Source organism: Primulina tabacum, chromosome 13, assembly GCF_025594145.1.
Source record: "Primulina tabacum isolate GXHZ01 chromosome 13, ASM2559414v2, whole genome shotgun sequence".
NCBI classification, from domain to species: Eukaryota; Viridiplantae; Streptophyta; class Magnoliopsida; order Lamiales; family Gesneriaceae; genus Primulina; species Primulina tabacum.
Window position 1 is genome coordinate 36,339,729 of NC_134562.1, and position 12,284 is coordinate 36,352,012.

A 12,284-nucleotide genomic window follows, 5' to 3' on the forward strand; every position below is an offset into this window, starting at 1 on the left:
TTACTATTATTATTATCATTATAACAACAAATAATAAGAATTCGGCCAAATTGGGTAACCATGGAAAAAGATTTGCTCTGTTTTATGGTCACAGTTAAAATTGACGTGATCTATTTTTTTCTAAAATGTTAATAGTTCGAGGAAAAAAATAATCATCTAATTATTAATATAATCAAATTATTTAATTGGCCATATTTAATCATTTTCATAATGGTAATATAAAAATAAAATAAGACTTGAATTTAGTCCGATAAGCTACAGGCAGGGACTTACTGTTCCATTTATAATTTAGTTAAAGACTGATACTTCTTGGTATGGTTTTGGAAAATAAATGTTATTTTCATTTTCTTGGAGTTGTAAAAAAAATTGTTATAATTAAGTTTTGGAACTTTGAGAAACAATTTGGAAATTTGTATGAGTAATCTCTAATAAAGATCTAAATTATTGTTTATATATTGGAGTTCACTTTTGGTAATTGCAAGGTTTGCTCAAGGTTGCTGAAGCCAAAATCCCCAAATTCCAACACAAGCCACGATCTTTGCCATTAAACAATATGCATTAAACTAATGAAATTATATTTGGAATAAAGACTTTGATTGCTTGTAACGACTCACTTTCAACCAGGGACCAAAAAAATAATAGTAATAATAATGGGACTTGGGATCAAAACATCCAAGAAATGAACTGACATACCAGATAACGTACAAACATACTTCAGTAATAAAAAAAATGCAGCTTCTCAATCTTGGGTAGCTGAATTTTGCGAGTCTGATGCGGAGGGAATACAGAGATCCGTCCTGAGCATGAAAGAAAGATCGTGCATCTGTGATATCAGCATCTTGACATCATCCTCGGGATTGGTGGATTTATCATTATCGTTTGAATCATTTGCGGCTGATGCAGGATCAGAAGATGAGCCACCGGTGCCACTTAACCTACAGTGCGTTCAAGAATTTGACAAACTTGAGAAACCAGCGTGAGGGGATAGAGATAGGTAACAGATTAATTAATTACGTTGCTTATAAATTGGCTGAAAAAGGTAGACATGAAGGCAAAACATTATAGCAGTAGGAGTAAATTAATCTACTCGGTTTGACAGACATACAAGTTAATGTTTTTGTAAGCAATATATCCTCCACAACATGATGCATCTCATAGCCCATTAGCTTAAGATTTCAGGCCCGCATCTTTCAATTGTTAGAGCTTTCTACACACACAAAAGTAGAGCTAGATATCAAATATAGAAACCATACATAAATTTTTTTCAGAAATCGAATTGTATTGTACTTCCGGCATTTCAAGTGCATAGCAAATAACAAATATTTCTACAATTAAACAAATATATATTGTTTGACCAAATGCTTCCAAATTACAAAGTACATCATTAGCCTACTAATAGAGCCCATAAATCAATAGCAAATAATCATATCTTTTCACAGGTTTAAGATACTAGTACGCTTAAGAAATAAAATTTGCCCTTTAAATCACAACATGATGCATATCATATGGCACACTAGAATTGGAACTGTGGCTTGCACATCTCAAAAATTGTAACAAAATTTTGGTACTTGTGCCCTTTAAATCACTTAATTTCTTATCATCCTTTAAATCACATTCTGAAAGCAAAAATACTGATGATTTTTCATCTTGTCTCAGGTGGATTGATTTTCATTCTAAAGGTCATAATACTGTAAATTGGCAATCTGTATTGATCTTTTTCCGAGTAAAGGCCACCAAAGCGGGAGCATTCATTCATGAGAACCTTCCTGGAAGAACTAATTGCTGATTTCATAAAAGTTACTCAAGTCCTAGTAATGATCCAACATGAAAGGGAATCATAATTAATATAAGCAAGGAACTTCATCTTTGAAACACAAGTCAGTCAAAATCCAGTAACTAACTGTACAGGTACGAGTAAGGACCTCCACTGAGAAGAATTATAACGCACCTTATTACAGAAGGTTTTGATGAACTATCATTTTCAGCAGCAGAACTCTTATTAACAGTGTAAGTAGAAAATAGATTTGGTTCAGAAAAGCCATCAATATCTCTTCCATCAAATGTACTGTGAGGGCTGAACACATCTATATCCGCCGAGTATCTGTGGGAAGTGGTAAGATGATCATTTTGAATCCATTCATTTTGGGATGGATCTTGTAAACTAGCAGAGCCTGTAAAATCATCCCACTCATCAAATGCATCCCCATCAACTGTGTTGTTCTCCTCGTGCATTCTCTTATTCTCACTCAGGTCAGTCTTGTTGGTTTGCCATTGGAAATCTTGAAACAAGTCAACACTGGTAGAAGGATCATTTGATTTTTTAGAAGTGTGATTATCCCCAGTATTAATGGTAGCAAAAGACACTTCAGCAATCTGAGACTGCTTGTTCGTGCTAGGCTCATCATTAACCGTCTTATTCGAAGTTACACCAGCCGCATTGGTTTTCCATTCAAAGTCTTCAAACGAAATATCATCAATGGCAGAAAGATTATTTGAAATTTCTAGAGTACGATCATCCTTAGCACTTAAAGCGATATCAAAGTCACTCACAGTTTGGGACACATCCATTGTGTTAAGCTCCCCATCCATTGTCTTATTTGCAGGTACATCTTCATTATTGGTTTGCCACTGGAAGTCTTGAAAGAAGTCAGCACTCGTGCTAAGATTATCCAAATTTCCATAAGGATCCTTGGGACAAACTGTAGCATCAGATTCCCCAACAATCCGAGTCTCATTACGGCCCATATTAGTCCACAGATCATCTGAATTCCAGTCACCTAATGCTGGAGAAGCTACAGGATTGTCCATTGGCTTTCCAACAGTTAAATCCTCTTTATGGACAAACACAGAGTCCAAATGAGCAGAAAGATCAACCTCCGAACTTGCGAAATGTAATGCTTGAGAATCCTGGATTTTATTTCCAGAATCATCTGGTGAACCCATAACCTGGACAGATGATCTGGCTGCAGCATGTTGATTGTCGGATACAGCAAACTGGAAATCCGCCTGCCACTCAGAGAAAGATTCAGTGGTCTTGCTCATGGCAGACCCATCAGCTGGATCAGACGACTGAACATTCTGAAACAAATTTTGATTGTCAAGACCTGCAACTGCTTTAGTTCCTGTAGTCCCAACATCAGTTAATTTGAAAAAGAAATTATCTGCAGCGAGTCCAGTTGAACCCCAAAATCTTTTAGTCTCTTCTGGTCGTTTGTCTGAAATAGTGGTTTCTTGTCTCTGTATCTCTGCTGGCCATGCTATTCTAAAGTTTATGAAATCCGACAAGGGCAATTCAGATTTAGCAGAAATCTGCCCTTGATCTTGCTCATTTTTGCTGGTTGGTGGTTTGACCATTTCCTGTAATTTGATGTAATTATTTTGTCAGATGTTTAATCCGTCCAACCAGATAAACACCACACACGGGTAATTAATTTTTTATCAGCTTGGTGAGTTACCATGGAAAGAAACTAGTCATAAACCAAAGCAAGAGAGAACCGAATATAAAACTACCAGTCTTGCGCGTCACATGTCACATTTATGTACTTTGAGACTAACAACCAGGTGAAAGACATCAATTTCAGATACCAACACTGCTGCACATTTCAACATACACAAAAAGCAGATAAAAAGATCGTTGGTCTTAAGCTACATGGATACTGCCAAACCTAATTGTCTGAAAAATTAAAAGGAAAAAAAGAACTAGCAATACCAAGCCAGTGCGAAGAAATGAGGAAAAAAATTCAAACACCGTCTTCATGGATATTTTATCTACAAAATATAAAATTATTGCCTTTAGTGGAACATAACACACTGGACAGTAATTTACTTCAAGCTCAAACATGAGCTGAAAAACCAATAGACCATTTATTCGATTGATCATCCCATATTACGATCACGAGAGTAAATTTCCACCCATTTCTTTGATTATCCATATTTACCAATCATAATAAGCATGACATAAATTTTTTTATCATTGAGAGCTCCAAACCTTCATACATGAGAATAAAACCGCAAACAATGTATGTCTATATAAATGTATTAAATTGTGTTATATCGTAAACAACTACCAAAAATATAGAGTTCATTTCAAACAAACAGGTCATACAAATTTTACCAGGGTACATAAACCCGAACTACAGAAAACGAAGTCCATACATGACACATCCTATTATTTGACTATATATGGGACTTCATATTTTAAAATAAGTTGGTTTTCAACTGTGATTATTAGCAAACTGGACGGCTCCCTCACGATTCACCCTAAAAAAGTACCAACCTAGGCATTTCTCCTCTTCAAACAGCCACCGCACCCGTTCTAGAATTTAACTTTCCTTACCTCAGCCTATTTGCAAAAGCAAATAATTAGTTCTTCATGATAACTCTACGTGAACCTTGACCCCGAAAAACCAAGAGAAATGCAATCGAAAAGGAAAATCTGTATATATAATAAACTTAAAAATACCGTACCTAGCAACAGAAACCAAAGAACTCAACGTGTAAATCGATACAGAGAATTGACATTTGTCACTGGCTAACATACCGATCCATCCAGAGCGAGAGAACGGAGCAACCACTGATACCCAATGGTAGAATTAAAGCAAATGGGATCTGGTCCAGCATCATTTTGGCAACGAGCTCCGCAATACACGCAGATGTTCGACTGTAATCCCCTGAGAAGACTTCCTTTACAGAGTTTGCAGCGAAGATGAGACGGAGAGGGTTCCAAGGTGGCGATAGCAGCGGAGAGCGATGGCAAAGCAGGTAGAGTCGGATCGTTCGGGTCGTACCCGGGTAGGCCCGCTGCTGACCGGGTCGAGATCTGGACCTGCCGGATCAGGTCACGTGTAAACTCGGACATCTATTGCCTTGGTCGCTTCGCGCTTCTCACTTCACAAATAAGAGCGTGCCTGATTATCTGGAAGATGGCGCTTTAACTATTGGACCAATCGTCAATATTGGGCCAACTTCGAATGGGCTCATTATTTCCAATAAATGGGCCGTCTAACAGATTTGTATTGACTACCTACTTGGGTAATTAGAATCTTGGGCTGAAAAACAACTTCATATTCGTGTTGAAGCAAAATTAAGTCTATAGTTATTTTAAAATTTTGATAAATTTAATACATCAATTAATAAAATTATTTATGAAAAAATATTCATAGGTATAATAATATTCATTTTTTTATTAATACACATAAGTTTTAAGTTAAAATTTGAATCAGTTAAAACCTTATTATAAAATATTGATGTAATAAGAAATCCGCACTCATAATTTATAATGTTCATGTTATTACATTGAAATATAAACCATGTATGATTGCTTATATAGTTGTCGAATAATTTGATACATGGATGTCTCAGATCACACGATGTCACTTGGCCTTTTGGAGAGAAGTGATTCTGCCGGAAGAAATAGTAATATTATCATATCTTCTAAACAAATCAGCCAAAAACAAAGCGGCGGTCATCGGCACCACATCCCTCGCCGGGCACTGCTTGTTCGCAGTCGACGGCCCATCTCCGCCTCTCTGTGGCCCATTAGACCAGTACAGATACATCAGCAGCTCCTCCCCGCCTTTCTCTTTCGTAAACCGATCGTGCACAAACTCTTCAGGATTCTCAAACACTGCCGAATCTTTCATGACCAAGGGCTGGTACCCACACAGCAGCTCTCCTTTCTTGATCGCGAAAACGCTGCCTTCCGTTTCGAGATCGAAGTCTTTCCTCGCCCTAGCGTACTGCAACGGCACCGGGGGATTCAAACGGAGGGTTTCATACACGAAGGAGTTGATTAGCTCCATCTGTTTTACGCTTTCGAAACTCAGAGTGTTGTTGTTTTTTGCTAGCGTTTGTCTCGCTTCTTTTCTGATTTTCTCGTGCAGATTTTGGTTGTCCCCGAGAGCGTTAATGAGTGAAAAGAAAAACAACGCAAACCCGCCAAATGCGTTGAATCCGAGTATAAAAAGAAGGTCGTGGACCGTTTCTTCTTCGGTAAGATTGAACTCGCTCTGGGCATGTGACAAAATCTCTTTGGCTTGATTTTTGACGAAATCACTGAGTTTCTGGTATCCAAAACTGATCAACCAAAACGGGTACGTGAAGGAGTGCAGGAGGATCTCTGGAAGTGGCTGAAAGGTGTTAATGGCGGTGGTAGGAACGATTTGAAGGGCCAACCAGACGGAGATAATGAGGTGGCCGTATTTTGAGACTACCGGGGTGCTGGAGGGGTCAGCACGTAGGAGAGTGCGACTGAGGAAGGTGAATAGGAATTTTGCGATAGGAAGGTAGTAGCTAACGCCATTGCTGGATGTGGAGAGCTTGGATTCTATGGAGTCCCATAATGTATCCAGTGAGGACTCCATTGAAGGCACCCAAATGCTTGAGCTTTGCCTGAGCATAGAAGAAGCCAAGTTCTTCACCTGCAAAATATTTCAAATTTAAATAAAATTTAAATACAATTATTATAATTATTTGAAACGACAACTATTTATTTTTTAATCATTAACGTGGGAATAGAACCCGAGCATCTCCTATTTACATGCACTTATCGAGATCGCCATTCGCACCGACATATTACTATTAAATATTCCAAAAAGCCATCCAATCAGACCTTTATAGGTCTTTCCGTGATCTAGCAAGCCAAATGGTCACACGTGAAATTAAAATCCATTTATTTGAAGAAAAATGATTTTATATATGAAAAAGATAATAAGAAAATAAATGGTGGCTAAAAGTCACTGTTCATAATTAGGTCCCAACGAGGACCACGATTGTCTCTTATTGCAAAACTTCGACAACACGCGTTGAGCTCAATTTAATGTAACATGTATTGTTGCTCCATATTTGTTGTATTGTATTTTTCCCCAAAATTTAAAATTAATAAAATTCTATTTTAATTTGAATATAACTTAATTATTTATATTTCAAATCATAATTAATAATGTTAGATATCATATATTAACTTAATTAAAATTTTTGAGCCTCTAAGCTTATAAATGCTAGAGTGAATTTAAACTTAGGTCCATTATTTTTACAAATAACTTAAATAATTATATAAAAAATAATCAATAGATGTACGCGAGTTTTCACGCGATGGGATATTTAATCTTGTTGACCTTGTAGAATTCCAAGAAACAAAATCCCAAGAAACCAAAAGAATTATTTATTAATTACTGTTGAAAGTTTTCATGAATTTATGCAAAATTAATTGTTTTAAAAAAAAGTTTTATTTATCTGAAATCTACGTTTTAAAACATATGGTAAACATCCATTCATATGGTTTCTTTTATTGGCGGATTGACTAAAATATTTCTCTCACATCTTCAAAAAGTTTAAATATTATACTTTGGTCAAATCTTTTAATAGATATTTCACGTGAATTTTTATGTATGAAAGAATCAATCATGTACATATTTTTAATAAAAATAAAAATTTTAAGATAAAAAAAGACTATTTTCAAAAACAAAATAACTGCTTTAAGAACATCTTGCAAAAAATATAGATCAATAATACGGTAAACACAATATTTTACACTATTTAGTCAATTATTAATTAATATGATCATGTCGAGAGGCGGAGCCACATGGTTTATAGTTCAGATGGTATAATTTTATTTAAAAAATATTATACGTAAATTTTGTATAAATGTCAAATAATATGATATTAATCTGGATATATCAATTTAAAATATTAAAAATTTTAGAGTTTAAAATTAAAACACGAACAGATCCACTAATCATGTCAATCAAAAAATGAGAATTACTTTTAATAAACACAAAAGTTATAGAGTTCGATCGAGTTTTTCGTATAGCAAATTATAATGATATTGTATAAAACTGGTAACATGCGAGCGCATACCTGAGTATGTTTAGGCTCGGACGTATCAAGATATGCGCAAACCCGCGTACCGCCGGTGAATTTGACGCTGGGCATGAAGTCTCCGACAAGAACATCATTCTTCTCGACGATTTCCATGTCGAAAAGGTACGAGAAAGACTTCACATCCAGGAGGGCAACAACGTTCGGGTTCACTTTGAGGAAGAAAGGAAACGTCGGGGGCAAGTTTGTTCGGAAAACTTTGCTGTCGAATTTCTCGATTCTCGTCTTGAAGAACTTCTCGGGGCCTTGGAACCAGGTATAGTTCAGCCTGTCGGAGAGAGGGCCGATGATCGGCCAACCGTAGCTGCCGGGGATCGGCATCCTGGCAGCGGATGACGGCGAAGACTCCGATGGAGAAGAGGATAGCGGCGTGGTAGATGGCGATGACATCATCATGCAGCTCATCAGTACGGACATCCTAAATTATTAAAGAGAAGAAGGTACAAAATAAGAGAAGCAAAGATGTACTTACAGTAGCAAGCTCTGATTGAGGGCAAAGTTGTACTTTCGTACCACCCTAAATCTCATGCACTACTTTTCTAAATTGGAGTTTTATAAACATTGCCAACCGCTCACGTAAAGAATTAAATCTCATTCGCTACTCGTCTACGTTTCGTCTCAATCATATAAATTTATTTCTTTTTTATATAAATTTACAAAATTCATTCAATTAGCAAATAAATTTTCGAATTTTCTCTTTACATAATGAAAATTTATATAAATAATTTTTTATTATTTCAATAATGATTTCATTACAAGACCACGCATTAAACAAAAGTATATTATATTAATGAAAGAATAGAAAAATTCTTATAATATCTTTTAGTCACATATCTGCATGAGTTAGATCATATCCTATATAAGAGTAGATCTATTGTGAGACAGTCTCACGAATCTCTACCTGTGAGACGGATCAATCCTACCAATATTCACAATAAAAAGTAATATTCTTAACATAAAAAGTAATATTTTTTTATTGATGACCCAAATAAGAGATCCGTCTCACAAAATATAATCCGTGAAACTGTCTCATACATGTTTTTGTCCTTATATAATGTAGGGTTTTTGTTTGTTGTTATATTTTTTTTATTACAGAATGTGTGCATATATTTTGTTCTTTCAATCCAGATTATCATAGAATGTCACATCCGCTAGCATATATTGAATATTAATATTTTGAATTTTGGATTTGAAAACATGCTATATATCTTAATATTTATCTTCAAAAGACATGTTATATATTACCATCACTCTCTCTCGGTCTCAAATATAAAATTTAATTTTCTAATAATTTTTTAAATTGGCATGAAAACATAAGTTTAAATATGTTAGACAAAGAGTTCAAAATAAGAAATCATTGTACTGAATTTACAAAAAAAAAAATAAAAATCCAATAATTAGATTTCAAGCATATTCACGATTTGATTCGAGTCGACGAAAAATCAAGCCACCCTTTATGCGCACGCCTCGCTAGAAGGCTGGATCTTGTGACTCCCAGGTACAAAAGCAAGGTCTTCCTGTGTCTCGTGCCTGGAAATTTTATAATTGTGATATATACACATCTGATAAAGTAAATAATAATTTTATCATGCACGGCAATATTATGATCAAAATCAAATTTTAAAGAAGAAAATTATGAAAAAGTGTTCTATGATTAGCAATATCGACAGAATATGTATTTCTCTATTGTTGAAATTTGAGAAACAATGGAAAAGAAACAGAGCATGCGAGAATGAAATCTCATTTTCTGGAAAATAGTTCTCGTAAGTAAGTTTACACAAGTGGGTTCCTATTTATATGTACCCAAGACTAACAACTAACTAATAAGCTAAAACACGCTTTTATGGTTTCAATACTCCCCCTCAAGCTTGGAATAGATGAATCATTCCAAGCTTGGATAATAAATAATTATGCTGATTTTTTCCCAATGCCTTGGTAAAAATATCTGTTGGTTGTTCTTGTGTTCCAACATATGAAGTGCGAATGACATTATCTTTCAACTTCTCCCTAACCAGATGACAATCTATCTCAATATGCTTCGTTCGTTCATGATATAAAGGATTGGCCACTATGTGTAATGCAGCCATGTTATCACAATGCAAAGTTGCTGGTCCATCCAAGCACACCCCCATATCTGCCAAGAGTCCAGTAATCCACACCACCTCACACGTAGTGTTTGCCATAGCACGGTATTCCGCTTCGCCTGAAGATCTCGATACAGTTCCCTGCTTCTTAGTTTTCCATGAAATTATAGACTTCCCAAGTTTTATGCAATATCCTGTGACTGATCTTCTGCTCATGGGGCAAGAAGCCCAGTCTGAACCACAAAACGCAGACAAGGTAAATGTACTCTGTGTAGATAGGAGAATTCCACTTCCTGCTGTTCCTTTCAAATACTTCAAAACACGAAGAGCTGCCTCCATGTGTGAAGCTTTCGGAACTTGCATAAATTGGCTTAAAACCTATACAGAATAACATATATCCGGGCGTGTAATTGTGAGGTATAGAAGTCTTCCAATTAATCTTCTATACACACTCGGATCATCAAGAAGTGGATCATTCATTTCCTGCTTTTCAGCCGTATCATCATACTCTTTTGTTGTTAATTTCAGATTTTGATCCATTGGAGTATCAAAAACTTTTGCTCCAGATATCCCTGCCTCTGAAATCAATTCCAGTGTATACTTTCTTTGGTTTAAACATATCCCATGTTTGGAACGAGCAACTTCAATTCCCAAAAAATATTTCAAGGATCCCAAGTCTTTGATCTTGATAACAGTGTGCAAATATTCTTTGACTTTTGATATAGAATCTTCATGATTTCCTGTTATCACAATATCATTCACATATACCAAAAGAATTGTGATAAAATCATGTTCCTTCTTTACAAAGAGAGAATGATCATGTTTAGATTGATTAAACCCTGCTTGTTTCATGATATAAGCAAATTTTAAGTTCCATTGCCTTGATGCTTGTTTTAACCCATATAAGGACTTAACCAAACGACACACCTTGTTTCTAAACTCCCCCTTGCAGTTAAGGCCCTCGGGTAAACACATATATATCTCTTCATCAAGATCACCTTGTAAAAAGGCATTAGTGACATCCATTTGATGTATATTCCATCCATGAATTGCAGCTAGACTTAACAAACAACGGACTGTGACGATCTTAGCCACCGGAGAAAAAATTATCGAGGTAATCAACGCCGTAGAGTTGAGTGTATCCATTGGCTACAAGACGAGCCTTAAATCTGTCTACACTACCATCGGCATTATACTTGATTTTGTAAACCCATTTATTACCAATTGGCGACTTCCCACTTGGCAAATCCACAATATCCCAGGTATGGTTTGCCTTTAACGCAGACAACTCTAAATCCATCGCATCTCTCCAACGTGGATCAGTCACTGCCTCTTGGTAAGTAGCTAGTTCTTTGAGGGAGGAAATACCAGCGAGAAAGGCTTGATAAGGATAGGATAGTTTGGAATAGTTAAGGAAGTTACTGATTGGATGAAACGATTTAGAGTTGTGAGTAGTGGTGGAACAAACATAATCATGAGTCCAAATGGGTGGTTTTCAAGAACGAGAGGATTTTCTAATGGGTTGAGAGGAAGATGAAGAAGAGGGAAAATTCAAGATATGTGGTTCAGCTGAGACTGAAACAGTAGGTACCAAGGGCTGTGATGGGTAATCATCAAAAGAACCAGAGGATTCATCCAGAGGGAACATATGCAGCTGTGAAGAAGATTTGGTGAAAGGAAACAAGGATTCCCTAAACACTACATCTCGAGCAACAAAAAAACGTTTAGTCAAAAGATTTTGAAGCTTATAGCCCTTTTGTGTGTGAGAATAACCTATGAAAAGACAAGGACAAGCCCTGGTAGCAAATTTATCACCTCTAGGAAGATTGCTTGCATAGCAAAGACATCCAAACACCTTAAAATGTGTGTACGAAGGCGATTTATGGTATAGCATTTCAAATGGCATTTTATTCAACAATAAAGGAGTTGGCAAACAGTTGATAAGATAGACGGCTGCAAGGACACAATCTCCCCAATATTTATGTGGAAGATATGCTTGAAACTTCAAACAACGAGCTACCTCAAGAATATGTCTATGTTTTCTTTCTACAACGTTATTTTGTTGAGTATATGGGCAAGAACTTTGGTGAATTATCCCAAAAGAGGCAAGGAAATCAGTACATTCTTTTTGGAAAAATTCTGTACCATTGTCACTACGGATCACTTTGATGACAGTAGAAAATTGATTATGGATTAAGTGAATATAATTTTGAAGTGTAGAGGGGACATCAAGCTTTGAGTGCAACAAATACACCCAAGTGGCTCTAGTATAGTCATCAACTATGGTCAAAAAATACCTTTCACCATTATATGTTGGGGTAT

The 12,284-nt window shown here is 36.0% G+C and overlaps 1 protein-coding gene across 4 annotated transcripts; it reads right to left on the reverse strand.

The window, feature by feature from the left end:
* Nucleotides 1-521: 521 nt before the first annotated feature.
* On the reverse strand, nucleotides 522-8,370 carry LOC142523419 (uncharacterized). 4 transcript variants are annotated; one of them, XM_075627206.1, is made up of 3 exons: nucleotides 7,858-8,368; nucleotides 1,949-3,357; nucleotides 522-935 (listed from the first exon to the last, which is right to left on the reverse strand). In XM_075627206.1, the coding sequence occupies exons 1-3, from the start codon at nucleotides 8,293-8,295 to the stop codon at nucleotides 740-742; spliced, it is 2,043 nt and encodes a 680-aa protein (XP_075483321.1). In that variant the 5' UTR covers nucleotides 8,296-8,368; the 3' UTR covers nucleotides 522-739. The 4 variants fall into 4 exon arrangements, with proteins under 4 accessions (XP_075483321.1, XP_075483322.1, XP_075483324.1 ...); XM_075627207.1 differs by lacking the exon at nucleotides 7,858-8,368 and adding an exon at nucleotides 4,541-5,046; XM_075627209.1 differs by lacking the exon at nucleotides 7,858-8,368 and adding an exon at nucleotides 4,468-4,588.
* Nucleotides 8,371-12,284: the final 3,914 nt, after the last annotated feature.

What these genes read in the sequence shown, in the direction of transcription:
- LOC142523419 (XM_075627206.1), bottom strand. Translation starts at nt 8,295, where the DNA reads ATGTCCGTACTGATGAGCTGCATGATGATGTCATCGCCATCTACCACG. An exon ending in CCGAGCCTAAACATACTCAG is followed by an intron (nt 3,358 to 7,857) that starts GTATGCGCTCGC and finishes ATCAAATTACAG; the next exon opens with GAAATGGTCAAACCACCAAC. An exon ending in TCAAAACCTTCTGTAATAAG is followed by an intron (nt 936 to 1,948) that starts GTGCGTTATAAT and finishes AACGCACTGTAG; the next exon opens with GTTAAGTGGCACCGGTGGCT.